Raw genomic sequence first — 26,083 nt, forward strand, 5'->3', positions numbered from 1 at the left:
TGTAGGACAGAGCTGGCAGCATAAAGCTCTTGTTGCGTCCATTCAGAGCAAAGGCGGTTGGTACTGCCCTCACGTTTGGAGTGTTGCCAGAAGATGAGCTTGGTAAAACACGATGTTGTTTTTTTTCCCGTACAACAAATGTTCCTTAGTGAAGGCAGGCATTGTACAGTTGTGATTTTGTCTGTTGGGTTGGATGAGGTGCTTCCTCCTCTCCCATTCCCCTGGAGTGGTCCAAGCATGCTACCAAGTGAAAATATGCCTGATAAACTTCATTTTCAGCTGATAGAATGTGGAATTTCCTTCTAAATTATTTAAGGACTGGCAGTCCTTGCAAAGTAGTCAAATACAGAGAGACTGCTGCTTGCCATAAATATAGCTTGAAATGCCCTGTGAACACGTAGTTGCCAGAATCCCTTCTCAGCCTATATGTTGGTAGGAGCAGCTTTCAGACTGGATCTTCTTTGCCACTATCAGCTGTTACAGCTCTCATCTCTTTCCAAGAATAACACCAACTTTTTCCATCCATGGCGCTAGATACCATCTCTGCGTGGTAACATCCAGTACAGGGCTTTACAGCAGCACTCAGAACTGCTCTAGCTAAGTTTGAGATTGTTTTTTAGGAGGGTTTGACTGTGAGAGAAGCAATGGACTCACTGCTCATTTGAGAGTGAGCATGGTAACCATGGAGCACCTCTGCTTTAACGTTGTCCATTTCAGTATCTTAACACTTTCCAGGTTTCCCTTAGTGGCTGGAGCCATGCGTCAAAGAATCCTTTGCATGCAGTTTCTGCATTTGATGGACTGGAAACTATTGGCAAGTTGAACAGTCCAATCCAGAAACAGTTTTTCAGTGGGATTCTCTTCATGAAGTGGAAGATTGCTGCATGATGCTTTTATTTTTCTTGCTGCCTAAGTGATTAGCTTGCTCATGTGGCATGTGGAGAAACCTGATTTCCTTTCTTTTATTTGGTGAAACAAACTAAACCCAGTATCTTCCATCTTTCAGATGTGTGTCAGTTAAAAGCCTCTCATAGATGCCAAATCTGCACAGGATTTGCTGTAAATTCACGTGCTTCTTTCTAGGCTGTGTTGACTGCTGATTTATTTACTTATTCTTGTCAGGTAGAATTCCCAGATGAGATATTTTAAAGCTTTTATATAGCAGAAACAGTAGGCACAAGAAGCTGCATTGCCAGTAAGGAAGTCGTGACTGACTGACAGGATTCCGCATCTTGGCAAATAACGGGTAAACCAGGTCACTCGGCCCAGCTAGGTATGTTTGATTGGAGAGCTGATGTTCTGTAAACTGTATCTCCACCATGTCTCAACTGTGATGCTCTGGTTATGCTGCACTGTGCCCTCTCGCTGTCGCACACAGCAAAATCTAGAGATGTTTTTGGTGTTGTGTGTGGGGCACTACAGAGTGCATTAAATTAAATGTGAATAAAAACTGGGAGTCAAACTCAGTTGAATTAATGAGTGGGATGCAATGGTCTTCCTCCCATGCAGTATTTGGAAATATTCCTCTGTCAAAGTCAAGACTGCTCTTTTTAACTATTTATAATAGATGAATCAAAAGAATCTCACCAGCCCAAATCTGCAAGGCAAGAGAGCCTGGGAACAGGGAGGCAGCAGAACAACACAGGATAATTTTAACAAGTCTGTCTGGACTGAAGTTTGGGCTGGAAGTGTTTTTCTCTGTGCTGGAAAAGGCAAACTCAGTATGAGGTATTTGCATCATCTACTTCACGCATCTGAAATAAAACCCAGGAGCAAAGGTGGGAGCCAGTCGAGCCACTGTTAAGAAGCAGGACTGCCTGGGAGGGACAGGGATGTTCAGTCTACCAAAGAAAGGTATCTCAAGTAGAAAGTGTAAACATGCTGTGTCTGCACACTGTAGAAAACTGTTTCCTATCACCCTGATTAGTGTGTGTGTGTGTGTGTGAGCACAATATGCAGAAATACCACCTGCCCAGTCAATGGGGAGGGCAGAGCACAGCCAACAGTGGTACAAAAAACACAGGGGAGCTTTACATTGGTGTGCATGGGGTTGGTGTGTAAAGTTGTTTCTCAGTCTGAGGTGAATGTCCTAAGAATTTTCTGAAAAAGTTTCACAACAAAAGTGGTCTCGCATAGCTACTTCCCAGCAATTTGATGCCTTAAATAAAGGGGAATGGAGACAACCTGATAGTAAAATTTGTTTATTTACAGTGTTATGTATTACAGGAAAATCAGTTTAAAAAGTCAACGCTTCTCTTTCTTCAAAGTTGCAGCATTTTGAAGATGTTAAGACAGATCTGAATAATTTAAAACATACCTGATTCCAGCCTTCCTGGCCAGTCTGGATCTGCAAGGTGAGATCATCTTCATTTTTTCCTTCCCCCCCCACCCCTAGCCCTTTGAGTTTCAAGTAAGGCATTTATTTATTTCTTTTTCTTTTAAATGAGGTTTCAACAAAACAAAAGACAATATCTGTGGGTTTGGTTGCCGTAGTAAACTTTAACACTTAGCATGCTGACGTTGTCCACCTTGATAGTCAAATGCATGCTTTGCCATCAAAAGGTTATGGACTCCGCTCAGCCTAAAATCCACACTGGGCCACACGACCATTTTGTAGATTGCCTTAGATGAATTGTTCAGCTAGTTGCCTTGCGCGCTATCTTGTCAAAAGTGTTTGAATATTGCAGTTATTTTGGTTACCCAGTGTACGACGATGCAATTTAGTGGCTGCTCAAATGTACTGCCTGTGCTGCAGCACTGTGGGGGTTTCAGTTTTCTGCTGGAAAGGTTTTATCCACATTGTAATGGAGCAGGAACCGGCTGGAGGCAGATGGGATCCGATGGGACTTCCAAGCACAAATTTAAATTCAACTCCGACCTGAGACGCCCTTCTCCATGCCACTTTCTCCTCTTGCTTTTGCTGGACAAAACAGTGTGTTCTTCCCCCATCCTGTACCACTTCCTCAGCCCCTTCCCTTCCTATCCACGAGCCCTCCTGGCTGCGGTCTCTCCGGCTGCTCCCAGCTAGGCTGGCTGCCCCGCACCGCTCCCTGGGACAAACCTTCCTGCAGCCTCCGAGACCCCCCGATGACATCTAGGTCATCTAGAGGGGACAACTGACCTGGGAGGTAGAGAAGAATTGGAGGAGCAGGATTTGGGACAGCCTCCTCTCCTCTGCGGCGGCTTGGTCCCTCTGTGCTGGCTGCGCACGTGGTTTGTCCCCTCCTGCCCTGGGACCCCATGGGGTGACGGGAGGGAGAGGACACGGTCCCTTTACAGAACTGCTTCAGTCCGGGGGCTTGCTGGGCTGGGAAGACTCCAAAAGGTGTTTTTGTTGAGAGAATTCATACACACCAGATTGGAAGAGACCAGAACTACTTCACTGTGAAAAAGGGAGAGGAAAAAGGCCGTGTTGGCTTTTAGTAGAGATTTTGAAGTGGGCTAAATGAGAAAAGGGCGAGAACAGATCCTCAAAGCTAACCTTGGGTATTCTTCATTTCTAACCATTTAAGTGGGAGGTAATTGCAGCTAACTGAAGCAGAGAAGATGGTGACTGGCTATTGTCAGAGACACACCGTTACAGCTGCAGACAGCAAACATTTCCTTGCTTTCCCTACAGAGGATTGTGCCTCAGTCCCATCTGTTTATCCAGTTGGAGACCAGTCTGAACAAGGCCCACCTAGCATAGTAATTCCTATATAATGTGATTTGCTCATTGCTGAATTCACTTTAAGATTTTCTGCGTCTTCCAGTCTATTAATATATGGCATGTCAGTTTGCTTCAGATTAGCAGTGTTTGTATAAGATTAACTTTGTGCACATTTACACTCAAAGGATTTATCTTCATTAAGTTTCTGAGCTCCTATTTCTTTCAAAATCCATTTACTCAGAACTCCTATTAATTTAGCACATCTAAAGTGATTTAGCACATCTAACTTGTTTTGCTCTGACTAGAGCTCAAAATCCCATATCACTGAGTGATATTATGTATTCTAAATACCGTACTGGGCAGTCCCAGGTGCTACCAGTCCAGCCCCCTGGAATAGCAAGCTCCTGCCAGCCTTCGTGCTGTTTGAGTCAGGTTGCACAAATGTAAAGCAGGTGAGCACAGTGCATGTCTGTCTGCAAACTATGGGATGGTGCACCTGGGCTCTGCCCTCTGTTATGTCCTTCCCCAGGGCTCCTACAGGACCAAAGGGACAGCTGCACCTCGCTGGTGTTCACGGGAGGGAGTGTGCTTTGGGGAATGGATGGGAAGAAGCAAAGAGGGGGATGGTGATGGAAAAGATATGATTCTCACAGTTGTTTTTTTTTTTTTTCTTCTCCTCCCTTCCTTTTCCTGACCTTGGCCACGGTTTAGCTGAATGTGTTAGGTGCACTGCGAAGCCTTGCCTCAAGACCTCCCACATGCACCAAAAGTGCTCACCGTGTTAGTCTGAACAGAGTCCTAACTTTTTGAAGGCATTGATGGATTTATGCATCAAGTGTTTTATAAGGCGTTTTTGTGTCAGCATTAGAGATCAGAAAGGTTTTCTTTTTCATATGAGAAAGATCTTGGCCGCCTTTGTTCCGATGGTGATTTTTGACAGGACAAGTAATTCTACTAGTTTTGTTAAAACCTAAATAGCAGTACATTAACAAGTGTCTGGTACAAAGAACTGATAAACGTAACCAAACAGGTTTTAAGCTAAAGCTTGTAATTCAGTCTTTTTCTTTTTTTTTTTTTTTTTTTTAAATCATGGGAAATACTATAATTATTGTGCTTTCTTATTGTTCAGGAATCCATTGGCAGCAGCAAAGTAGTCCTTATGGAAACCGTTCTTGATTTCTGTTGTGACAGGGGTTTCCTTTATGGCTGTTCTTGCAGGTGCTTTCCGGTATGTCTATAAAAGCAAAATCCAAAGTAAATACTTGGATTTATTTAGTGCCCCCCCCCAACACTACTTATGGTTGACTGTAAAATGGAGCTGTCTGGTGGTGTTTGATGCAGATGTATATATTTGCTTCAGACTGTATTAAAGGAAATATATTATTTTTACTGCTGTGGGTGATATTACCTTATTAGTATTACTAAAATACTTCGTGATGTCAAAAGAGATTTTAAGCCCTTTTCACTAGAAGCTTTATGTATGCAGGCAGGCTGGAGCAGTCTCTGCTAGAAAAGGTTGAAATAAACAATGCAAAGACAGAGCTGCTTGTTTCTTTTTCCCAAGGAGGGAGGAAGACTCAAAAAGTTGCCCAACAGAGCAAATTCAGACCTCCTAAGTCCTGCATGTGGTACCTGACTTGCTATACAAGTGCAGAGGAGCTGGTCTGCAATGGGGAGGTCATCATTATTGAATAACTGTCTCTTGAAGACATTACTGTATCTATCATTCTTAACTGATGTATATCTTTTAATACAAACATATTTTAAGTACTGATGCTCATTCTACATGTGAGTTCATCAAGACTATCTAAAAAGTTGTTTTTTTCCCCCACCCTCGTCAGAGAGCTCTTGGAAGACTGCTTACCTTAATGTAGAAGTTTATGAAGAGAACGACCAATGTGGCCATGTAGGAGGACTGAAACATGAGGCAGCCAAATGGGAATCCACATGGCTTCACAGCTGCGCTGAGTGTGTGCACAATAGTGAGCAGAAACTGGATCTGTGGAGGAAAGATCATGCATGAGTACTTGCTGAGAAAGGGTCGGTGCTAGCTAAATCAGATATAACAATGTCATCTAGTCCTGCTCTTTGAAAGTTTGAGTACTCTTGAAAACTATCCCTTTCTGAATCTGTGAATGTATTGTGAGGGTTAAGTTAAAATAGCGCTCTTATGAAATAAAAAAAAACATAAGGGGTCAGAGATTTCTAAAAATGAACTTATAGGCCTAGCTGGCAAAACGAAAGCTTCTTTTTTTTTAATAGGGGTTGTTCTGTCTTCTAGACCATGTTGTGCCAGGTACAGCGCTGTCTCTGTTACTGGGCAGAAACTCGAGAAAACTCTGAAGGCTTCAGGGTCTGAACAGAAAATGGAAAACCCAGGTCCGAGGAGAAGTTCAGGTAGGCTGGCATTTGCATTAACAGAGTTAAGATGGGGACAAATAAAGCAAAAAGGAGATGGAGAAGGAATTGCAGAAGGCTGGCTGTATTTAGGACTGTGAACCATAGCCAACACTGGTGCTTCTGATTCTGCCCAGCCAGCTGAGTGTGTCCTCAATCCAGCGTGCTGAGGTGCATTTCAAACAGGGCAGTGTGTTTCAATTGCAGGGATGGTCTCAGCTCAGAGAAGAAGCATTTGCTAAACACATTTCTACACAGGCGTTTTTAAGCTCACTGCAAACATCGGAACTCCCAAATAATATGAACAGGGCCTAAGATAAAAAAAGTGAAAGGAACTTTATTTCACATCAAGCCTTATATCTTGTTGACAGAAGCTTTTGATGTGGCTCAGCTCTTTGGGTACAGCAACTGCTGGATAGACTTTTAGAAGTTAGACCACTTCTGCCTTGTCTAAGAGTTAGTTTACATCATTTTGCATTTTGTAATTGTACCACGGTGTGGTGGTAGGTGCCCACCCAGCTGCTCTCTCACTTCCTCTCCTCAGCAGACTAGGGGGAGAAAATAAGATGAAAAAGCTCGTGGGCCGAGATAAAGGCAGGAAGGTAAATGGTAAAACTTGCCAATTACCGTCACAGGTAAAACAGACTTGACTTCAGGAAGATTAATTTAATTTATTGCCAATTAATAACAGAGAAGGATAGTGAGAAATAAAACAAAACTAAAAGCACCTTCCCCTAAGCCCCTGTTTCTTCCCAGGCTCAACTTCACTTCTGACTCTTCTACTTCCTTCCTGCAAGTGGTGCAGAGGGATGGGGAATGGGGGTTGCAGTCCATCCATATTGCTTTGGCTTTGCTGCTCCTTCCTCCTTGCGCTTTTCTCCTGCTCCAGTGTGGAGTCCCTCCCACGGGACACAGTCCTGCATTAACTTCTCCAACACGGGTCCTTCCTATGGGCTGCAGTTCTTGAAGAACTGCTCTAGCGTGGGCCCTTTCCATGGGGTGCAGTCCTTCAGGAATGGACTGCTCCAGTGTGGGGCCCCCACAGGTCCTGCCAGAAAACCTGCTCCTGTGGGCTCTTCTCCACAGGCCACAGCTCCCACCAGGAGCCTGTTTCTGCGTGGGGTCCTCCATGGGCTGTAGCTTCCTTCAAGGCATGTCCGCTTGCTGCAGCGTGGGATCCTCCACGGGCTGCAAGGTGGATATCTGCTCCACTGTAGTCCTCTACGGGCTGCAGGGGGACAACCTGCTTCACTATGGTCTTCTCCACAGGCTGCAGGGGAATCTCTGCCCTTCCTCCTCTCCTCCTGCTCTGACCTGGGTGTCTGCAGGGCTGTTTCTCTCACATTTTCTCACTCCTCTCTCTCAGCTGCAGCATTTTTTACCCTTTATTAAATACGTTAACACAGAGGTGCCACCAGCTTTGGCCAGCGGTGGGTCCGTCTTGGAGCGGCTGAAGCTGGCTCTGTCAGACAGTTTTTATAACTTTTTAATCAGTCCATTTGCCGTGATTAAGCAATGTCTATGCAAGAGTTCAAAAATAATGGAATTTTATGGACTGTAGAGTTTCTACTGTATCGTAGAAAATATTTCTGAGCATAGTTTCCTTTATGAAGTTATATAAGCTGTACTAGTGACTTATTCTGTATGATAGTTTTGTTATATTTGAATTCTAACTGGCTTAATTCTGCAAATGACAATATTTATCTATCATTCAACTCTGGTATTGTGAAGGATTTCTGGTTGTTAAAAATGAGATTAAAATAGATATATACCAATTGTGCCTGCGTGAGGTATTTCTTCCACCACAGATACTTGCGCATAGAAGGGATGACTGACAGTCCGTAATAAGAATACATGAGCACGTGGATAAAACTATTCAAAGTGGGTCCAAAGAAACCTATAAAAATCCAACAAGGGAAACATTTTATATACCAACTGCTAAAAAGTGAGAGAAGATATTACTGTTAGCAATGTCTCCTGCATACGGTAAGTTTTCCCTCCGTGCTTATCCTTTGCTAAAGACATCCCTGATGTGAAGAGATGCTGTCCTACGGACAACTGACAAACTGCATGATACTTCCCATAGGATTTTTCTCATGCTGAATATTGTATTTTCATCCTGTATTTTTCGTTTTCTCCACTTTTCCATTCTGTAGCTTACAGGTTATTGCTTTTGTTTCCCTCCTAAACATTCTTCTTTGCATGAGTCTCTCCATTATTGCTGCAAGCTTTAAACACTGCTGTGGGTGCTTAGGGCCCTGGGAGGCACCCGCTCTCCTGCTCCCTGATGCGGTAGTAAGGGCTTTACTCTGAATTAAACTAGCCTAGTGTGGCTGTGTTTGAGCACCGCGCTCATTTTCTTCAGTGGCTCTTCTGCTAGATGCAGATTTCCAGAATTTCACCCCAGATAATACCTTGCCACTCTAATTGCCTACACTTAGTAAATACTAATTCTAGAGCAAATGAATTGCCCTCTGTACCTTACAGACTATTGAGAAGTAGCAGCACTACTCTATCTGCTGTATGCTCATGTGCTTGGCAATGCTTGACAACTACAAGATGGTCTCACCAATTGTTTTGATTTTTCCACTGATTAATTAATAATTACTGATTAATTATTTAATTACTGATTTTTCCACTCTGTTAATTATGATAGTGGAAAGCTAGTGCAAAGTGTGGGGAATATGTTCAGACACAATAGAAAGCACAAACTCCTGCTAATTTGTTTACATCTCTCTAGAAATAGCTTGTAATTGCAATGAAATCCTTGCTCTCTGCTTCTACCTATAACAGTGATTTACTTTGATTTTGTGCTGTCCAAAATAAGTGTCAACAAATGTGAATTCTGCTTTTTGTTCTGAAAAACACCTGCAACAAGTTGCTTTACAAAATCTTACAGTGGACTGAGGTGACTCCCTTTAAAAGCTCAAAGTAAGAAAACTGATTTTCTTCTCAACTCTGATAGCAATCCCATAGGAAGCCTCTGGCTGTACAAAGCCTTGGAAAAGCGTGCCTGTGAGACACCTGAAGCAGTTCTCTGCTGTTTGGACTTAGTATACAAATGCCAAGTGAGCAGCCTGTGGCACCAAACATCTTCCCCACCTCAACACAGGAGATGACAACAGTTGCAATATCCTCCTAAGAGCCACGTTGTTTAGAGATTACTGTTGTGAAACACGTTGAATGCAAAATATAATAAGGCAAAGGCTGCTGTTACTTCTGCTATTTCGATATGAAATGTAAGACCGTATCGATTAGTTCTGGCTGTCCAGTAGTTCTACTACTTGAATGAGATGTGTTCTCATTTAAACCAGAACAAACTCAAACTGGTGTTTTAATTAGCGATTATGTAAGTAAAGTATCTTGCTAAAACAGAATGTTAGATAGATGCATACAAACTTGTAAAAATGCTATTGAGTTCATTTGTCGTGATTGACGCTGTCTTTACTAGGGTCATGATTTCCTCCTACATCTGCTCTTGGAGTAGGTCTTGTATGTGATCGCTCACGTGTACTACCAACCAGTGTTACCCTGTCTAAAAGTGGTTTGAAGAGAAGTAAATATGAGGGGTTGTGGCAGCTAAGTGGAAAACCTAGGGCCTAACACTCAAATATTTTTTTGCCCTGAACTTTTAACCATGCTTTTAATTTTACTGCGATCTGCAGGTGTTCAGCATTTCTGAAAGGCTATGAAAGTTAATGATGCTGTCAGTGATACACTTGTTTTGCATGGTGATGTAATTCTTCTCCAGCAACAGGTGACTTATACCCCAGGTGATGAAGCAAACACAGACTTACTTTGCCCACAAGGTATCCAGTTCAGAACACACCACCAAATGTTAAACATAGTGGCATGGTGATACACATGAAGGAAGGTGATCTGGCTGCTTTTCTTTCTCAGTACAAAGAAGATAGTGTCCGTGAATTCAATTACTTTGGAAAAATAATACCACCACAGCACCTCAGCTACCTGCACAAGCAAGAACAAAGGAGCAGAAGATCAATATCTGTCCATAAAAGGGCTTAAGTATTGCTGTACTTCATCAGTCCCTAGGCATGCAACTTCCTAAAAGGCATTAATGTCCTATTAAAGGAGGAGCACAAGCTCTGGCTTCAATTTTATTTATGAAGCAGGTTAGAAAAAATGCATCAATTTTAATGTGATTATATAAATATCTAATTATCTAAATATAATTTAAGATATATAAACTTTGAGGAAGGGTTTTCTAATTGTTGTTTTTTTCAGCAAAAATACAGTCTGTGGGTGGTTTTGTGGGTTGTTTATTTTTTTAGTGCTACCATTTATACTTTCATGGCACTGAACAGATTCTGGCAGATGCTTCTTTCTAAATAATCCAAATCTGACACTCAACACAATGGAATATACCCTTCTCTAGAGTGGAGACACTTTATCAGAGCTCAGGATATGTCCCAGGACAGTTAAAGACAGTTAAAACAGAAAGGGGGAAAACACCTTGTTGATGGGAAAAGGTATTTAACTGACCTTTTCCCTGCCATAACATAGACAAATTTTGAGGGTTGGGGAAAATTATATGAGTTAACCAATCTTTCTGCCCTTGAGCTCTGATGTTATCTGGAAAGTAAGCCTGATGTGGGGAATGACAGAGGGTTAATACATAGAACTGCTGCGATGCAGAAATAAGGGTTGAAACTAGAGATGAGCCAAGCCAGCAAAATGTCTCTGCAGTTTTCCAGAGTTTAGAGTTGGGCTTAAATCCATTTCCAGCTACAGCCCAACAAGCGTTACATTTTAGATGATTGATTTTTGTTCCAAGTTTTTAAATGATCTGTATTCTCTCTTTTAATAGCCAGGCAACTCTGTTTTGATCACAGATCTTGATATATGGCTTTTCAAAATACTCCCTGTCATGCTTTCTACAGCAAGGATGCATCTGTATTGAATCAGAAAGATAACACTTCTTGTTTGCTACCAGCTGTCAGACATCTTGATTAAAACCCTCATGTTAAAGATATCATCAGTAACATCCTTGTAATTGCCGTGAAGGCAGAAGTGTCGCTCCGAGGATGCGAGGGAAGGACTGCTGCGGATGCTGGGGGCTGAGCTGCTGCTGTGTCTCACCCGAATGTCGGCCTCCCCTGCGCTGTGGAGGTTCTGGCACTGCAAGTTGTAGCCTCCTTCCCATGTGGCAAGGATGAGCTGGAACAGAAAACACAGCAATTATGTTCATGAACAGACGTAGCAGTTTGCTTTTACCCCTGCAGTTGTTCTGTGTTTATTGAAAAAAGCAGCACAGAAGTACGGTAGGTTCCCACTCCTTCCATGAACTGATGTTCCTAAACCAGACAACTTGCTAATATCTTTTGTTTTGAAATGGAAAAGGCATCGGGTTGTGTTGGAGATGCACACTGAAATGGTATACCTCTTACATTTCTCTATCTTTAGAGTCTTCAGGGTATCCATTAAAATCTCTCATTACTTAGTGCAGAGATCCTCACTCCAAAGCTCGTGTTTGAATATTGTATCTCTGTCCTGAAGCAGTATGAACAGAGCTTAACATAGCTACTTGTGCAAAACCGTCCTTGAGAAAAATTCCCTGATGCCAAGCAAGCAAACAGAAGGCAAAGCCAAAGTAGTGCCATGGGAGAAATATTTCCTAATGCCATACACGTCTCTTTATCCTACACTGTTAAATGCAGGAGGAAGTAGAGGAAAGCAGGCATAGTGCTGAATGGAGACATGAATAGACACACGGGTCATTTCTTAGATTTAGCGCATGTCATGCTGGGAAGCAGACAAAGCAGTGAAATGTCAGGCTACCACACTGTGATGGAGCAGAAGGTTTCTAGAAAGCCATATGGTGACTTTTGATGTGGAATATTTTTATAGTCATGACCACCTAAAGCATTCAGCAGCCCTTTTGGAATAGGGAGTATAATCTGTTGTCTATAAATGCTGTGTAGAGTCCATTGGTTTTAAAAAGGTCTTGCTTATTCTTGAATACATGAAGAGTGGGGTTTGGGGCCAAATTAAGCAATTTATGTTCTGGGGTCTGTTTCCCTCTCTACAGAGGATGCAGTGAGTGATGGTGGAAGAAATACGTCAAAGTTACGCGATAAGCAGAATTGCAAGATGCTGTGAGAAGTGGGTTTCTTTTAACTCTGGCACTACATTCACAGGGAAGGTGTCTGTACAGACTTTTCTCTCCACTTCAGACTGAAAAGTGGTCTCCTGTGTTGAATGTGTGACAGTCTATACAAAAGTGAAGCAGAGATATTCTCAGTGATTAAACCAAATTAATTCCTATAGTAAATACATTAAAAAAATGATTACTAGTAATATTACCTGGAGAATCAGCAAATAGCCCAGAATGCTTGTTATAAATTCACATTAAAAAGCAATAAAACCTGGAGAGCCAGGGTCTTCTATTATTTTTCCTCTGAATTGCAATCCTGTGATTCTCCCTGTAACTCCAACATAGCTGATGTGTGTGGCCAAAATAACCCATAGAGATTGCAGAGAGAGATGAAAAGACAATAAATGAGTGTTTTGCAGATAACTGCTATATAACAACCAAAACAAACCCACTCCTTTTTGGAACAGCTTGTGTTTTGGTGGATTTGCCTACAGTGTATGCCAGAGGTTACCAAACCAAACAGAATGGGACTGGAGTCTAAAAACAAGGGAAAACAAAAACCCAGCTAGAGATCCTGATAGAACTACTCAGTGCAGCTGAGATCATAACTTGTCTTGCCAAGTTGGCCTCTGCTTGGGTGCTGTGTCTGCAAGCACGCAGGGCTGGGACATGTGGGCTCCTCTGCTTTCCCTGCTGTGGCAGGTGGGTGGGAAGGGGAGGCATGGGTTGCACCTCTCAACTAACTTAACCTGCAGAGGGGATGAAGAGAAGGGAGTGAAAACTCCTTGAGAAAAGCAAATTATGCCACTTCATTTCTCTATTATCTTTCAAAAAGCAGCTGAGTGGAAAAGGGGTCATTTTCTGCTCTCTGAGTAGGGGGCAGAGGGCATGCAGTTCCCCAGCTGTCCCTCCTGTGGCATGTCCTTGGTCCCCAGATCTGTGCCGATGCTATAGCTGGTAATAGGTAGCAGCTTCATGAGGGATGGGGAGACGTTACTGCATGGTTGCTTTTCTGGGTAGCTCCTCTCAGTGCCTTCTTTGTGCACTCTCCTGCCTTGGATTTTCTCTCCAAATGAGAGGTGAGTGAGTGATCCCCAAACCGAGACATTTGGAATAGGCAGGTACAGCATTGTTGACAGGCTGTTGTTGAAGATTTGCTCTCGACTCTGCCTTGTTACTTGAGAAATGCTAAAGCAAATGGAATTGTCATCTTGTTCTTGGCTGGGAGCAGTATGGTCAAACGGTGCTGGAGTATCAGGAGCTCATCTGGAGGCAGCATCCTGGATGCCAGCAGGGTGCAGTGGTGACATCTGGGAGCTTTGGTAAGGCATGGCCTCAAACACGAGCATTAACAGCTCTGCCAGAAACCTCTCCTACTAATCGGAGCAGGAAGTAAATGGTATTGCCTCTTGCTGTTTTATTTTTCTCAGTTAACTATAATGAAACCCTCATTGGCTTTATAGGTGAGAGGTGGTGATAGTGAGACCATCTCTAGCCCTTGTGATTGCAGGGAGTTGAAATCATGACCCACTGTGCTGGTTTTGTTTGGGGTAGAGTTAATTTTCTTCATAGTAGCTAGTATGGGGCTATGTTTTGGGTTTGTGCTGAAAACAGTGTTGATAACACAGGGATGTTTTCGTTACTGCTGAGCAGTGCTTACACAGAGTCAAGGCCTTTTCTGCTCCTCACCCCACCCCACCAGCGAGTAGGCTGGGGGTGCACAAGAAGTTGGGAGGGGACACAGCTGGGACAGCTGACCCCAGCTGACCAAAGGGATATTCCATACCACATGACGTCATGCTCAGCATATAAATCTTGGGGAAGAAGAAGGAAGGGGGGGACATTCAGAGTGATGGCGTTTGTCTTCCCAAGTCACTGTTACGCGTGATGGAGCCCTGCTTTCCTGGAGATGGCTGAACACCTGCCTGCCGATGGGAAGTAGCGAACGAATTCCTTGTTTTGCTTTGCTTGTGCGCATGGCCTCTGCTTTGCCTGTTAAATGGTCTTTATCTCAATCCACGAGTTTTCTCACTTTTTACTCTTCTGATTCTCTCTCCCATCCCACCGGGGGGGGGGGTGAGCGAGTGGCTGTGTGGGGCTTAGTTGCCAGCTGGGGTTAAACCACGGTACCTACAAAACCTCAAAACCCTGAAAACAAATGAAGGAGAAGAGACGACTGCGTTTCCATTCTTGTGCAAGGCAATGTCATAGACTAGGGAGGACTCTTTCTCCTGATTTTACTGAGGAACTATAAGTTGCCATTGCAAATGCACTCTATTGCTCTGTTAAGGTAAGAGATAAAGTTTGCGTTTTGCTGTATTCACACTTTACATGATGTTTTGTAGCTTAGATCTATGATGCGATGTGCCTATAACATTTTTTTAATCTAAAGCTCTTAAACAATTTTAGCTTATGAAAGATATGCAATTTCTAACTTTTTTTTCAAGATTAATTAAAACAATTTCACCGGATTGATTTTATTGCATTCTATGTCTGTAAATTCATAGCTTGCTTATGCTTAAGTTGGTCAAATTTGTTCATTTCTCTTTTAATGTATCTTTGGGAATCTGCTTTTTTCAGGTTCTAATTGCGAAAACACTTTACTCTTTCAACTTCTTTTTCTCTTCCTTTAACAACTAACTCTTTTTTTTTTTTTTTTCTTTGCTGAAGATGCCTAACCCTCATAAAATTTTCTGCTACAGTAGGTGAAATTCAGGTTCACAGAAATTTGCTAGAAACATTTGCTATTTTAAATCTTTGGATTAGTCTGCTTCACAAACGTTCTGGTTTGTATATGATTGCAATAGACTGATTTTCAAAAATCTCTTGACCTCTTCTCCCTGGTATCCAGTGATAGGACACGTGGGAATGGTTCAAAGCTGTGCCAGGGGAGGTTCAGACTGGACGTTAGGAAGCATTTCTTTACTGAGAGGGTGGTCAAACACTGGAACAGGCTTCCTAGAGAGGTGGTCGATGCCCCAAGCCTGTCAGTGTTTCAGAGGCATTTGGACAACGCCCTTAACAACATGATTTAACTTTTGGTCAGCCCTGAAGTGGTCAGGCAGTTGGACTAGATGATCGTTGTAGGTCCCTTCCAGCTGAAATAGTCCATCTGGTATATTGTCTGTCTGTCCGGAAACAGTTCAGAAGGGGAAGCCAAAAACTAATAATGGAATTAGTATTCAAATAATGGAAATTCCTCTCAAAAGTTCAGAGCGGGAGGATGAACACTAGTGTCCTTCTTGTGGAAAAAATGGAGCAAGAAGCCTCTTGACATTATTATGTGTATGAGATTTTACTGGGTTTTCCCTGGGACTCCAGCCCTCAGACCAATTAAAACAACTTGATCTGACCACTGTTCTCAAGCAATGGAGGTCTTGCTAAAGTAAGTAAGGAGACTAATCTGTCTATGTAGTGAAAGAAGGGTCTAACTTGCACCTATTTCCCTTGGCCGTAGGAGGAGATTTGTGTTAGTCCTTGTGAATGGCAGCATTTCCCTGGATCTATAGACTTGGACAAAACAGTCCTAAAAGCAGTTATCTGCTGGCCACATCCCAAGGAAAAGATGTCTAAGCAAACACTCAGGACAGTGTCTCAGGAAGGAGAGAGAAATGACTTTGTTTTCTTTGCATTTTTAATTTTAAGTGAATTTTGGAATGAAATGCCTCAGAAGATTATTAGTGTCTAAAAACAGAGGCCAGATATTCATCATCTCATCTGACTTTCCTTTTCTAGTTTTTAAAGGGAGAAATCAGCTCCTTGACTGTAACATGGCTCAGTTCCATAAGCATTCAACATCTGAATTGTCTTCCTATCCCTAAGAGGCTGGAGTGAAGGCATGCCGCAATGCTACTGAGGCCATTGCACTTTTACATGATAAGTAGAAGAATAGAGGAAGGTACAGTTAATCATCCTTGATTTACCATTAAATCAGTCTTAAACAATACATAGAAAGCTTTCAGGCAGGTTTTCTGGCTAGGACGTTCAATTATAAAATGATCTGTGAATAGTATTTGTTGAAGAATATCTCTCTGTATAGGTTGTCTATTTTCAGAGGAGCTTCCAAGAATTGTGGTATAAACCCAGATTTTAGATGATAGCTGAGATGTAGAACAGCCTGCGTTTCCACATTGCTGCTCTTGTGACTTGAAGATCTCAAATACGCTGTAGTCTGTCAAGACCATAAACCCCACAGGGAAGCAGAGTGGGCTAGATTGTTCAGCCCAGGGCTGGGGGATTCCAGGAGCCTAGCCCCAGCCCTGCCACTTGGTCAGTGCCTCGGTTTCCCCAAATGTAACAACTTAATAGCAGTGTTGTGTCAAACGGGAAACAGGTGCTGAATAGGAAATACCCCACAGGATTTTTCACAATTAAAATATTTTTTGTCCCTCTTTATGATGCAGTCGAGGTATTTTTTTATGGGGGCAAAAATGTAAAGAGCATGCTTTGGGCTACCTCTTGGTGAGGCTCTCCATCTCGCCATGGGTCTAGTTAGAGGTCCAATAATTGCATGCACGGTGTTCCCCGAAAAAGATTGACTAATTCTGTAATACACCGACTGGGGTTTGCTATCCTGACCTGCAATATGTACAGCTGGACTCCATGTTGGATCTCTTATCCTGCTGGAGCATCCTAACTAGAAGGATACTGGTTATTCTGGAGCAGAGGAAGTAAGTGGTCCCATGCTTTCTTCTTATTTTGAGGTCAGAAAGTTCATATCACAGTGACAAAAATAAGAGCCCCTTCCAACATGAAGTTTTAATAAATGTCTGAATTATTTTTTTTTGTCAACAAAAACTCTTTCAAATGTAAAGCCATGTTTTGAGAAACTCCCAGCCAGTTCCATTTAATACCCCTTAAGTAAATGGGAGACTGCTAGAAGGATTAGTGAACTAAGGACTTCAAAATGACTGGAACTTAGTTATGAATGATAATTCTTTTGTGTGTTGCTGTTGTCTGGGATAGTGGAATAGGCTAAAAGAAATCCCTTCTAGGCTTATTTTCCATGAATCTTTGATTACATCTCCTATTCTGAATAGCTCCCATATGTTACTTTGTGGTACCAGTGATGGAATCAGAAGCTTTGCACATGTGAAAAACCTCATCGTATGAATTTTCACTTTTGATTTCCAATAAAGTTCAAAAGAATTCTGTTTGAATGTGCAGATGAGATCCAGAGCACTGCCTTTTTGGTGAACAGGCTAAATGTTCTACCTAAATGCAGAGCTTAGAAGGGTCAGTGGAAAAGACATGGAGAACTCAGAGGATGAAAACTGAGAAGTGAGGACAACATGTCCAGCTAGAATAACTGCAGGCAAGGACAGCAAAGTCAGCTCCTCAGCTTTCCAAACAAATCAGTTGATTAAGATAGAAGAACACCTGGGAATTTAACTCTATTCAGACAAAGTTCTTGCTTAAAAAAGCTGTTTGCTTTTGTCCTTACATTTCACTGCCTTACACTGCACTCTCAATGACCTTTTGCTGTCTAATTTTTTTTCCTCACTTCTCCCTTCTTCCAAATGATAGAAGAGTGCATCTGATCTCTTCTAGTTTCTCACTTTGTTCTTTTCCTCTTGCTCCTCTAAGGTTTAAACAGTCTTTCTGTCCTAATTAAACAATTACTTCAAAGGAAGCTTTCACTTCAAGCACCAGTCCTTATGGATCTAGAATCACTCCTTACTTCTCTGCTATATTTACATTTGCTAACTTCTGAACAATTAATGAAGGAGTAAACACTCATTTATTACAATCTTAGAAAAAAAAATCATTATGTTGAAGTTGGATTTCTATAGTAAAATTCCAGGACAGTTCAAATCAGCTAGGATCTATGTCTTTTTTACCCTTCCTCATCACTTACACTGTTAAAACTTTACTTAGACCTTCTGCTACTCAAGCTCTATCTTTTTAACACTTGCACAGTTAGGAAGGAAATCTTTCTGATGTCAGCCATTATAGTGATGGAATAAAACAGAGTTTAAGTGCTCTTTCTATTTTTGGCTTGTTCCTTTTATTTTGCCCACTGTTATCCCAAATCTAGGCATTATACTGGGGCTTTCTAGTAATTTGTCAGATGTAATCCCAGTTGCAATGTGTAGGGCTAAAAACGGTTGCTGGTGGCCCTGATCGTGCCAGCATTGTGCTTCTGACCTTTCCCTGCTATCAGAGGATACAGAGAAGGCAATTCTGGTACTCCTGGGAATCCTCACATCATCTTGGCACCTGTGGATCTGCAAGTCATTACCATAATTCAGAAATTGGACTTACTGTGGGGTGAATTCTCAGCTCCTAGAAAAAGGTAAAGTGAAGGTAATTTACTCCTTTTTCTTTATCCTCTAAGGTAAAAGACTTTTCTTCTGGCTTCGCTAAAAAGGTTAATGCAATACTTGTGGGCTTGCAATACTTGTGCAGTTCTGCTCTTTCCCCTTTGCTCTGAATCGAGGGGTCCTCACATGCAAGTCCTGCTTCCCCACATGGATGTTGCTGCTTGCTCACAAATCCTACGGATTTGTAATAAGTCCGTGAAGCTACCTGGGGATATAGGCAGCTTGAGGCATCACGCCACCCCTATGCTAATGACACATACTTCTAGATCTCCTTTTTAATCTGATCCAGATGGTGCCAGTGTCCTGTTTTTCTCAGTGCCTAATCAACAAAAGGACTTGGGTGAGAGCTTGATGACTAGCTGACATTTAATTTAAATAGGGCAGAGGTGATACTTACTGCTGGGGAAAGCAGCCTAAGACCATGGTAGAGATTATGTAATGAGAGAGAGTATTCTCACCTGAGTAATTTCACAATTCAGAGATCAGCATTGGTCTCCTTTGTTTCCAGTTTTAATTTATCATTGGAATTGTGACAGTTTTATCCTGCGGTGAACTTCAAAACCTTATCTTGGCGTCTAGCACCTCAGACTGCATCCCTGGAGTGTGGTTTGTGAGTTGACTTGTGCATGAAATAATTTTAAAATATGCAAAGACCTGTTTGCTTTTCACAGTAAGCTGGTTTTCTGCTCATAGTTGGTACTTTTAGAATCTTAGGCAGAGATTTGTGTAGAGGAAAGGCATATTTCTCTTCAGTGAAATTGCTAAAAGTTTTGATTTTTATTAAAATAAAAAGGTGGTGGTTGTTTTTCTTTATGCAGATTTTTGGTAATGTTACGAGAAATTGTTGGATCAGTAGTCTTGATCTGGGTCTATGAACACTTAATGGTACAGAAGAGTACACAACCAATAACAAACCTCTGATGCAGGTTTCTCTTATGGGGCAAGGGTGGAGGGAATTGTCTTCTGACCCCTCGGCAGCGCACCTGCAGCCTGCCTAATTTAAGCACAGGATTTGCGTCTAAGCTTCAGGTACTTGAAAAAGCCATGCTCCAAAGCAAAGTGCCCCGCTTCTCCATTATATTCAGTGGGGAGAGGTAGGTGCCTTTGACTTCAAGAAAATTCATTTGCCTAACTCAGGAGTCTAAATTAAGGTCTAACAAACTGCCCTTCTGGGAGGCCTTCAAAGGCACCTAGCTCTTTCTCGCCACAAAAATTTTGAGACATCTCAGTAGGCAGCTGGGCAGAGCTGTTTTCCTTTAGACTTTGTCCCTCAGGGATAGTAGAGGTATCTGACCTTATGCTAATGGCACATCTTAGAGTTGTCCTGGAGCTGTTGTTCCAAGTACTTTAGGGATTGGTTGACCTCAAAGCTCATGGAGCTAAAATCGGCTCCCAGATACTTCATGCCCATGGTGCAGTGCATGGGGTGCAGTGCATGGAGCTCTGGCTCAAAAGAGGAGTCTGCCCTTAGAGATTTAAAAACAGCCCTTTTGTTCTGACTCCTTGCTATAACCTTTGTCTTCTTGCCTTGATGTTGTACAAATCAACTGTAGCCAAGGGACAGTTAACCTAGGTCAGGAGATGAAGAATTGCAGCACAGGTACCCCCACCAGCTGGTTTACCATGTTTCTCATTAAAGCCATCATGTGGGACAGTCTGCATTTGGAAATACACCCTTTCTTTTGAACGAGATATTTTTCTTTTGAATGTCTAAGAAGCACCCACTCCATTCTGGAGCTATCACAAGAAAAGGCGCGTGGCCCTTATAAACAAAACAAAGAAGAGATAAGAACAGCAATGCCAATAACTAGTTGTGGTTTTTTGTTGTTGTTGATCTCTATTATGGAGCTTATATTTTGTGATTTATCTCTGTTACAGAGACTAGAGGGGTTCAGGTGCAGTGGGAGGATGGAGGAATAAGACAGCTGTTATACATGACTCTAACTAGGAATTAATCCTGAATCATAACCACTGGAGGGATCAGCTGTGGTTACATAAGAAACCACTGTGCAGAATGCTCTACATATAGGTAACTCTTCCCTTAAAGAGCTTACTGTCCATAAAAGACAGAGAGAATAAGGGCCAGAGAGAAGCTTCGGAAATGAGACATTTTGAAATGCTGAGTCACCATAACTTTATTCAGTACCGACGATGATTTCTGCTCCCCCATTTGCCTATTTTCCTTCAGCAGGGATGTACAAGCTACCTCAGGCAGGTCTGCAAGTCTTAATTTCCATTCTGCTCCTTCTCAGAAGCTGTGATAGGAACCAGGCAAGTAGACTACGAAAAAATACAGAGCCGCTATTATGGAAGAGTGTTTTGTACTGTGTAAAACCAGCCTGGCTGACAGTCCAGAGCTAAAAGTGAAATCTGCAGTAAAACAGCTGGCAGTGAAGATCAGTCGTGATGTCCCTCGGGTTCCTGAAAAATGCAGAATGTGGAGCTACGAGCCACTGCCATCCCAGCTGCAGTCTGGGAGGCATAAATCAGCAGCCTCCAGCTACAGAATCAAGCTCTACAGGGACTAATCTGAGAACTAACGCAACTCAGCGATTGTCTCCAGCAAAGTTAGCCTCAGCAAGGACAGGGCACTGAAGGGGAGCTGGCTCAACACAATTCCTACAAGGATGTGAAGGTGGCAAAAACCAAGTTTGCTTCATTCATGTAAGTGAGACCTGTTAAAATTCCCTTTGTTCATGCATTCACTTGTGGCAGGCCAAATCAGCCTGCAAGGGGAAGGGAGCAATATTTTTGTTTTCTGTTCCGTTAATCCTTTTTGCTGAGTCCTGCTACTGAAGGCAGTTATCTGTATACCTTCAAGCAAAATGGGGATTTAAACATCAAAGTGCTAATTTAAATTCTGGAGGACAGTCAGTATGGAGTCATCAAACCTTCCAGCAGTTGTGCTGGTTTCTCCTTTGCTATGGCCTTTTGACCAGGCCAGTCACCTGGAGTTTAGCTCAAATTAATTTAAAACTCAAAATTTTTGGGGTCCTGTTTGGCTTCTGCCAAGTTTCTTGTCCAGCTGACAGAACAGCCGGTCCTTATTTTTCTTGTGGAAACTGTTATTGTGGGTGGGAGCCCAGGGAGCAAGAAATGCTGTGAGGCTGTGCAGGCAAGGCAGCAATGTCAGCTCACACCTCCGCAGGTCACACCGTGAAATCAAGCACACCCTTCAGCAGGGCTTCTCGTGCCTGGGGTCACTTTTTAAGCCAAGTCAGAAAACGTTTTGTGGTTTTTGTCTTTTAACGTTTGGTTTTTAGGGCCACAAGTGATGCATGTTAACACTTTAATATTAAAAGTACCTCAATTATCACAAGGCTGAGATAATAATATCAAAATAGTGACTTTTAGCTTCTGCTCCCTACTGGGGAGGTGAAAACACACATCTTTGCTGAGGAGCACTGTTTGAGTCCTCTGCTGTTGCAAAATTGTCAGATGCATTCAAACCTCTCTTCTGGTTCTGAATGGATCCTGATTTCTGTGAGCGTGTTCCTTCCTGATAAGTACTTGGGGAATAATCTGTGTGACCATATTCAGCCTTCAAGTCCCACAGCACTTGCTTTTGGCTGAAGTGGCAGGTTTTTAACATCTGTCTCTCACTGTCTGACTATAGGAGGAAAGCTTCTTAGTCAGGAGAGCAGAAAAATAACATTGAATTGCCAATACCATAAATAAATCAGTACTTTCTCTCATCTACAAATCTGTTCACATTTAAACACGGGCATTTGTACATAGAAAAATCATTCTATAGACAGTCATACGAATAAAACCCAATCCATGGGCATATTCATGGGTGCAGAAGAATGAGGTGTAGCCATGTTTGAGCTGGGCGACTGCTGCACATTCAAATTCACGCTTGTAGACACTATCCTGGTAGCAGCCAGCTGTCCCCAGGTGTGGACTGTAGCTCAGGAAGGACAGTTAAAACGTGCCGAGATCTAAGCTGAGAAGATACTGTACAACTCACTGTCCAGTTGCTAAGGGACTCTTCTTGATCTTAAATTTACTTTGCTGTTGATGTTAAATTTCCTAGCAAAACTACTTGTTGCTAAGATATTTCTGCTAAAAACTGTATATTGCTCACCTTTCTCAGCCTCGCTGCATGGAAGAACACTTACCTCTATGAGCATGTACAAGGAGAGCAGTGTAATCCCAAGGTTATATACGATGAGGTGAGCCCTGAGAGAGAAAGGAGGCCTATCCTTCATGAACTTCTTGCCCAGCCATATGCAGAGTAGGTATGCTCCAGTGAGAAAAAATGTGGGAAGGTAAGAGTCCAAAAGGAACCATCCTCTAACCCTGGCATCTGAAAAGAAACACATGCAGCAGGCAATTAAGAAGGCTATGGTGAAGTGTTGCTAAAATAAGGCAGATCACGTCGTGAAAAAAGTCTGCTAAAAGCGTGAGAGGGAATCTGCCATGCTTTGCTCGCAAGAGATATCCATTGCTTTTACCTCCCTCAAACTGCATACTAATTCAGAGAATGTGTGCTGAAAACTGCATGGAATTCCCTAATAATTTAAGGTCACTTAAATCTCCTCGTTTTAACAGGAAAGGGAAAAGGAAAAGAAGAAAACATTCCTGTATGCTTTTTAAAATTTAATTTAATATTTTAACTTAGTATTTAATTAAATCATATCTTAATCTGCTCAAGGGACAGTTTGCAGATAATACTAAATACAAAGAATGCATGTAAAATTACCAGTTCATATATTATTTTAATTCTGCATTTGCCATGCAAGTATGAAGGTATATTAACATTTGCTAGAAGAGATTTATACAAGGGGAGGATTTTTCAAAAGCATTAAATAAGAAAAACAAATGGCAAATGTTTACTTTGATGGTTATCAAAGATATTTGGCAAGGCAAGGGCTTGCTTTCTCACAGTTTCTGTCCCAGTTGCCTGGTCCTGAAATGAAATATTAAGGTCAAATCCTGCTTGCCTTATTCACACAAGTAATCCCATTGGCAGTAATCAGATAGTTCGGTGTATATGAGCAAAGCCTAATCCTATATGCCAATCTGGAGGCACCGCTTCGTAGTCCTATGAGCAACTGGATTTCATGAGCGAAAGGAGTGTGTTGTTCTTTTTCTTCCCTGCCCCCCCCCCCCCCCCAAGACGGAGCAAAATTTAGAGTTAATTTTCCACAACAACAATCTTCAGACATTTATCTATGAAAAGAACAAGGGGCATTATGGCTAGTTTTTCAAAAAGGTTACTCTAAATCTGTCACGATTTATGGAGTAAGTGAAGAAATAAGTCAGTGAGAAGCTAATGTGCAGGTCACAGTAGTTCTTTCTGCTCTTAGAAACTGTTTTAAATTACTTGTAAAAGAAGAAAAGGTATTCACAGCGTGTGAAAAAAACTTTTTACTATTTTTCTGCCTGTGTTGAATTTGGAAAGGACTGGGCAATGGATGATGCACAAACCAAATGTGCCCAAGCATTTAACAAACTGTTACCAATTGCAATTTTTCTGTACTGTGTTCTTTCCGACTGTTGTTTCCTCAGAAATATATGCATACGGGTATAGGTAAAGTGAGATTTTAAGTTAGTGAGAGTAATCTGCTTATGAACAGGGCTATGAACATCAGCTTTCTTTCTCATTACAGTCTCCCTCCACTTCCCACCTTGCTTCCATCACAGTGGCTGTAACACTCGTCTGTTGGGATTTGGGCTCCGTATGGGGTATTAGCTCTTTTGCAGGAAAGACTTCCAACCAGACCTAAGTTACTGTGGAAGTCCAGTGCTCTCCTGGTTTTGACTCTCCCTTCTGGACTCCCAAAAACCTCTAGGAGAGGAGAAGTGTAGGATTAAAGCAGTCACGACAGCACAACCATCTATGACAAAGCACCGTCCTTCCTTTAGGGTGGCTTTGCTTTGCTGTGCATTACCAAGCTAGAAAGCCTGTTTTCTGTCTTCAGATCTCAATACCTATTTAAAATCGCCTCAGTGTGAGAGTAAAACAGTTCCAACAGCCCTCTCAAAGTTCACAAGCCACATGTGAAGCTCTGGAACGGATGTTTTTGAGGGGATTCTGCTCCCATGTGAGCTCCGAACAGGTTCTCCTCCCGTATGGGCTCTAAACAGAGTACAGGAGTCATAGGACACGTAAAGGTTGTGCGTCTAAGTGTTGATCTAGCGTATGTTTTAGGAGCATAAGGATTTAATTTACTTAATTGGTATCCTAAATGAAGATGTAGAAAGCAGTCATGTCAGCAAGGCTGCTGTGTAAAGAAGGGTCTCCCCATCCAAGGACTGCAACACTTGGTGCATAAAGGCTACCTGCACGAAGGCCAACTGGCATCAGTAGATAACGAAACAGCACATTTGCTCAAAGAGGAAAAGTAATTGGAAGAGATGAGAATACAAATTAAACTAAACAGCATTAAATGCTGCCCCAGTACGCCCTCACAAAGTTTTCACTCTGTTATGAGTGGCCACAAGCATGTGGGCTGATCCACACAAAAGCAGAACTCGTGTGCTTGTTCAGGTCAGCGTGTCGAGTATTTTTAAGATCTATACTATTTCCATTTCAAGAGAAATTATTAAAACCTGTACCCTTACTCATTATTTTCCACCCCAACCTTGGTACCTTGAAGGGTAAGACAGTTATTGGCAGAAAGTGGTTTACAAACGGCAGCCAAGGAACATGACTATTTTGTTTCCACTTACACTTACCCCTGAATGACAAGAAGAGGGAGGTTTTTGTGTGGCAGGAAGGGAGAGGAAAGGGAGTGTATTTCAAAAAAAGTTATCATAAGAAGGAGACATCAAAAGTATTTCTGTTGACTGACGGTTTGATCTCCATGTTCAAGTACTATAAAGGTACGCTGTCAATAGGAGAAAGGATTATTTTTACAATGTTGAACCCACACAGCATCTGAATTTGAGACTAAGGCAGTGAATAAAGCCACAGTGTGAAAGCTGGACTACAGCAGGGGAAGGAGCAGGCACCCACAAGCTCTGATTGCTCTGTGAATAAGCTCATTCATGGTCACTGGCCACGATGTGCCAGACCCTTGGGGTGAAATCTTGGCTCCTTTGAAATGAGTGGCAGGCCTCCCAGGCTCTTTAAAGGTATCAGCCTTTCATCAGTGAAGTTTAGAAACATTTTGATTCAGGTTTCTGTACAGCTTTGGCCAGTTGGTGTCTGAGTAGATTCAGACCTTTTCAGGTGCAGAGGGTAGATGTTTTTGCACCAATGCCTTGCTACTGTTCATACTCAATTGAGGAGAAGGAGGAGTGCTGATTACTTTATCATAACTTTATTAAAATATATCTATTGACCACCTCTGTTTCTTTCACAGATAAAACAAGCAACCAATTAACTAGATTTAGCTCCTGCAATTCAATATTCCTTAATTTTGCATAACACCAAACAATACTCTGCAGATGAAGACGATCCTGGAAAAATGCTCTCTTACAGAACAATATAGCTATTTCACTGTTTCTCATTTTGCATTGAGCCTAGATAATCTCCTATCCAGAATAATATGGACCAACACCAAATTGTAAGACCGTTTCTTATTAAGAAATGCAACTGCTGGGCACGTATATGGCTTTTATTCCCTGATTCAAAGGACTTGGTCTGCT

At 42.1% G+C, this 26,083-nt stretch overlaps 1 protein-coding gene across 2 annotated transcripts in view; it reads right to left on the reverse strand.

Moving 5' to 3' along the window:
- Positions 1 to 2,186: 2,186 nt before the first annotated feature.
- Positions 2,187 to 26,083, reverse strand: part of ELOVL2 (ELOVL fatty acid elongase 2) — a 50,297-nt gene continuing 26,400 nt past the window's right edge. The window contains exons 3-9 of one of the 2 annotated variants that reach the window (XM_075140704.1): positions 25,169 to 25,320; positions 22,606 to 22,793; positions 11,147 to 11,224; positions 9,844 to 10,015; positions 7,819 to 7,943; positions 5,514 to 5,648; positions 2,187 to 4,883 (exon numbers count right to left, since the gene is read on the reverse strand). In XM_075140704.1, the coding sequence (XP_074996805.1) occupies positions 4,755 to 4,883; positions 5,514 to 5,648; positions 7,819 to 7,943; positions 9,844 to 10,015; positions 11,147 to 11,224; positions 22,606 to 22,695 (729 nt within the window). In that variant the 5' untranslated portion in view covers positions 22,696 to 22,793; positions 25,169 to 25,320 and the 3' untranslated portion in view covers positions 2,187 to 4,754. The remainder of the gene's footprint in view (positions 4,884 to 5,513; positions 5,649 to 7,818; positions 7,944 to 9,843; positions 10,016 to 11,146; positions 11,225 to 22,605; positions 22,794 to 25,168; positions 25,321 to 26,083) is intronic. The other variant, XM_075140703.1, reaches the window with a different exon arrangement.

Source organism: Calonectris borealis, chromosome 2 (assembly GCF_964195595.1).
Source record: "Calonectris borealis chromosome 2, bCalBor7.hap1.2, whole genome shotgun sequence".
Classification (NCBI taxonomy): Eukaryota; Metazoa; Chordata; class Aves; order Procellariiformes; family Procellariidae; genus Calonectris; species Calonectris borealis.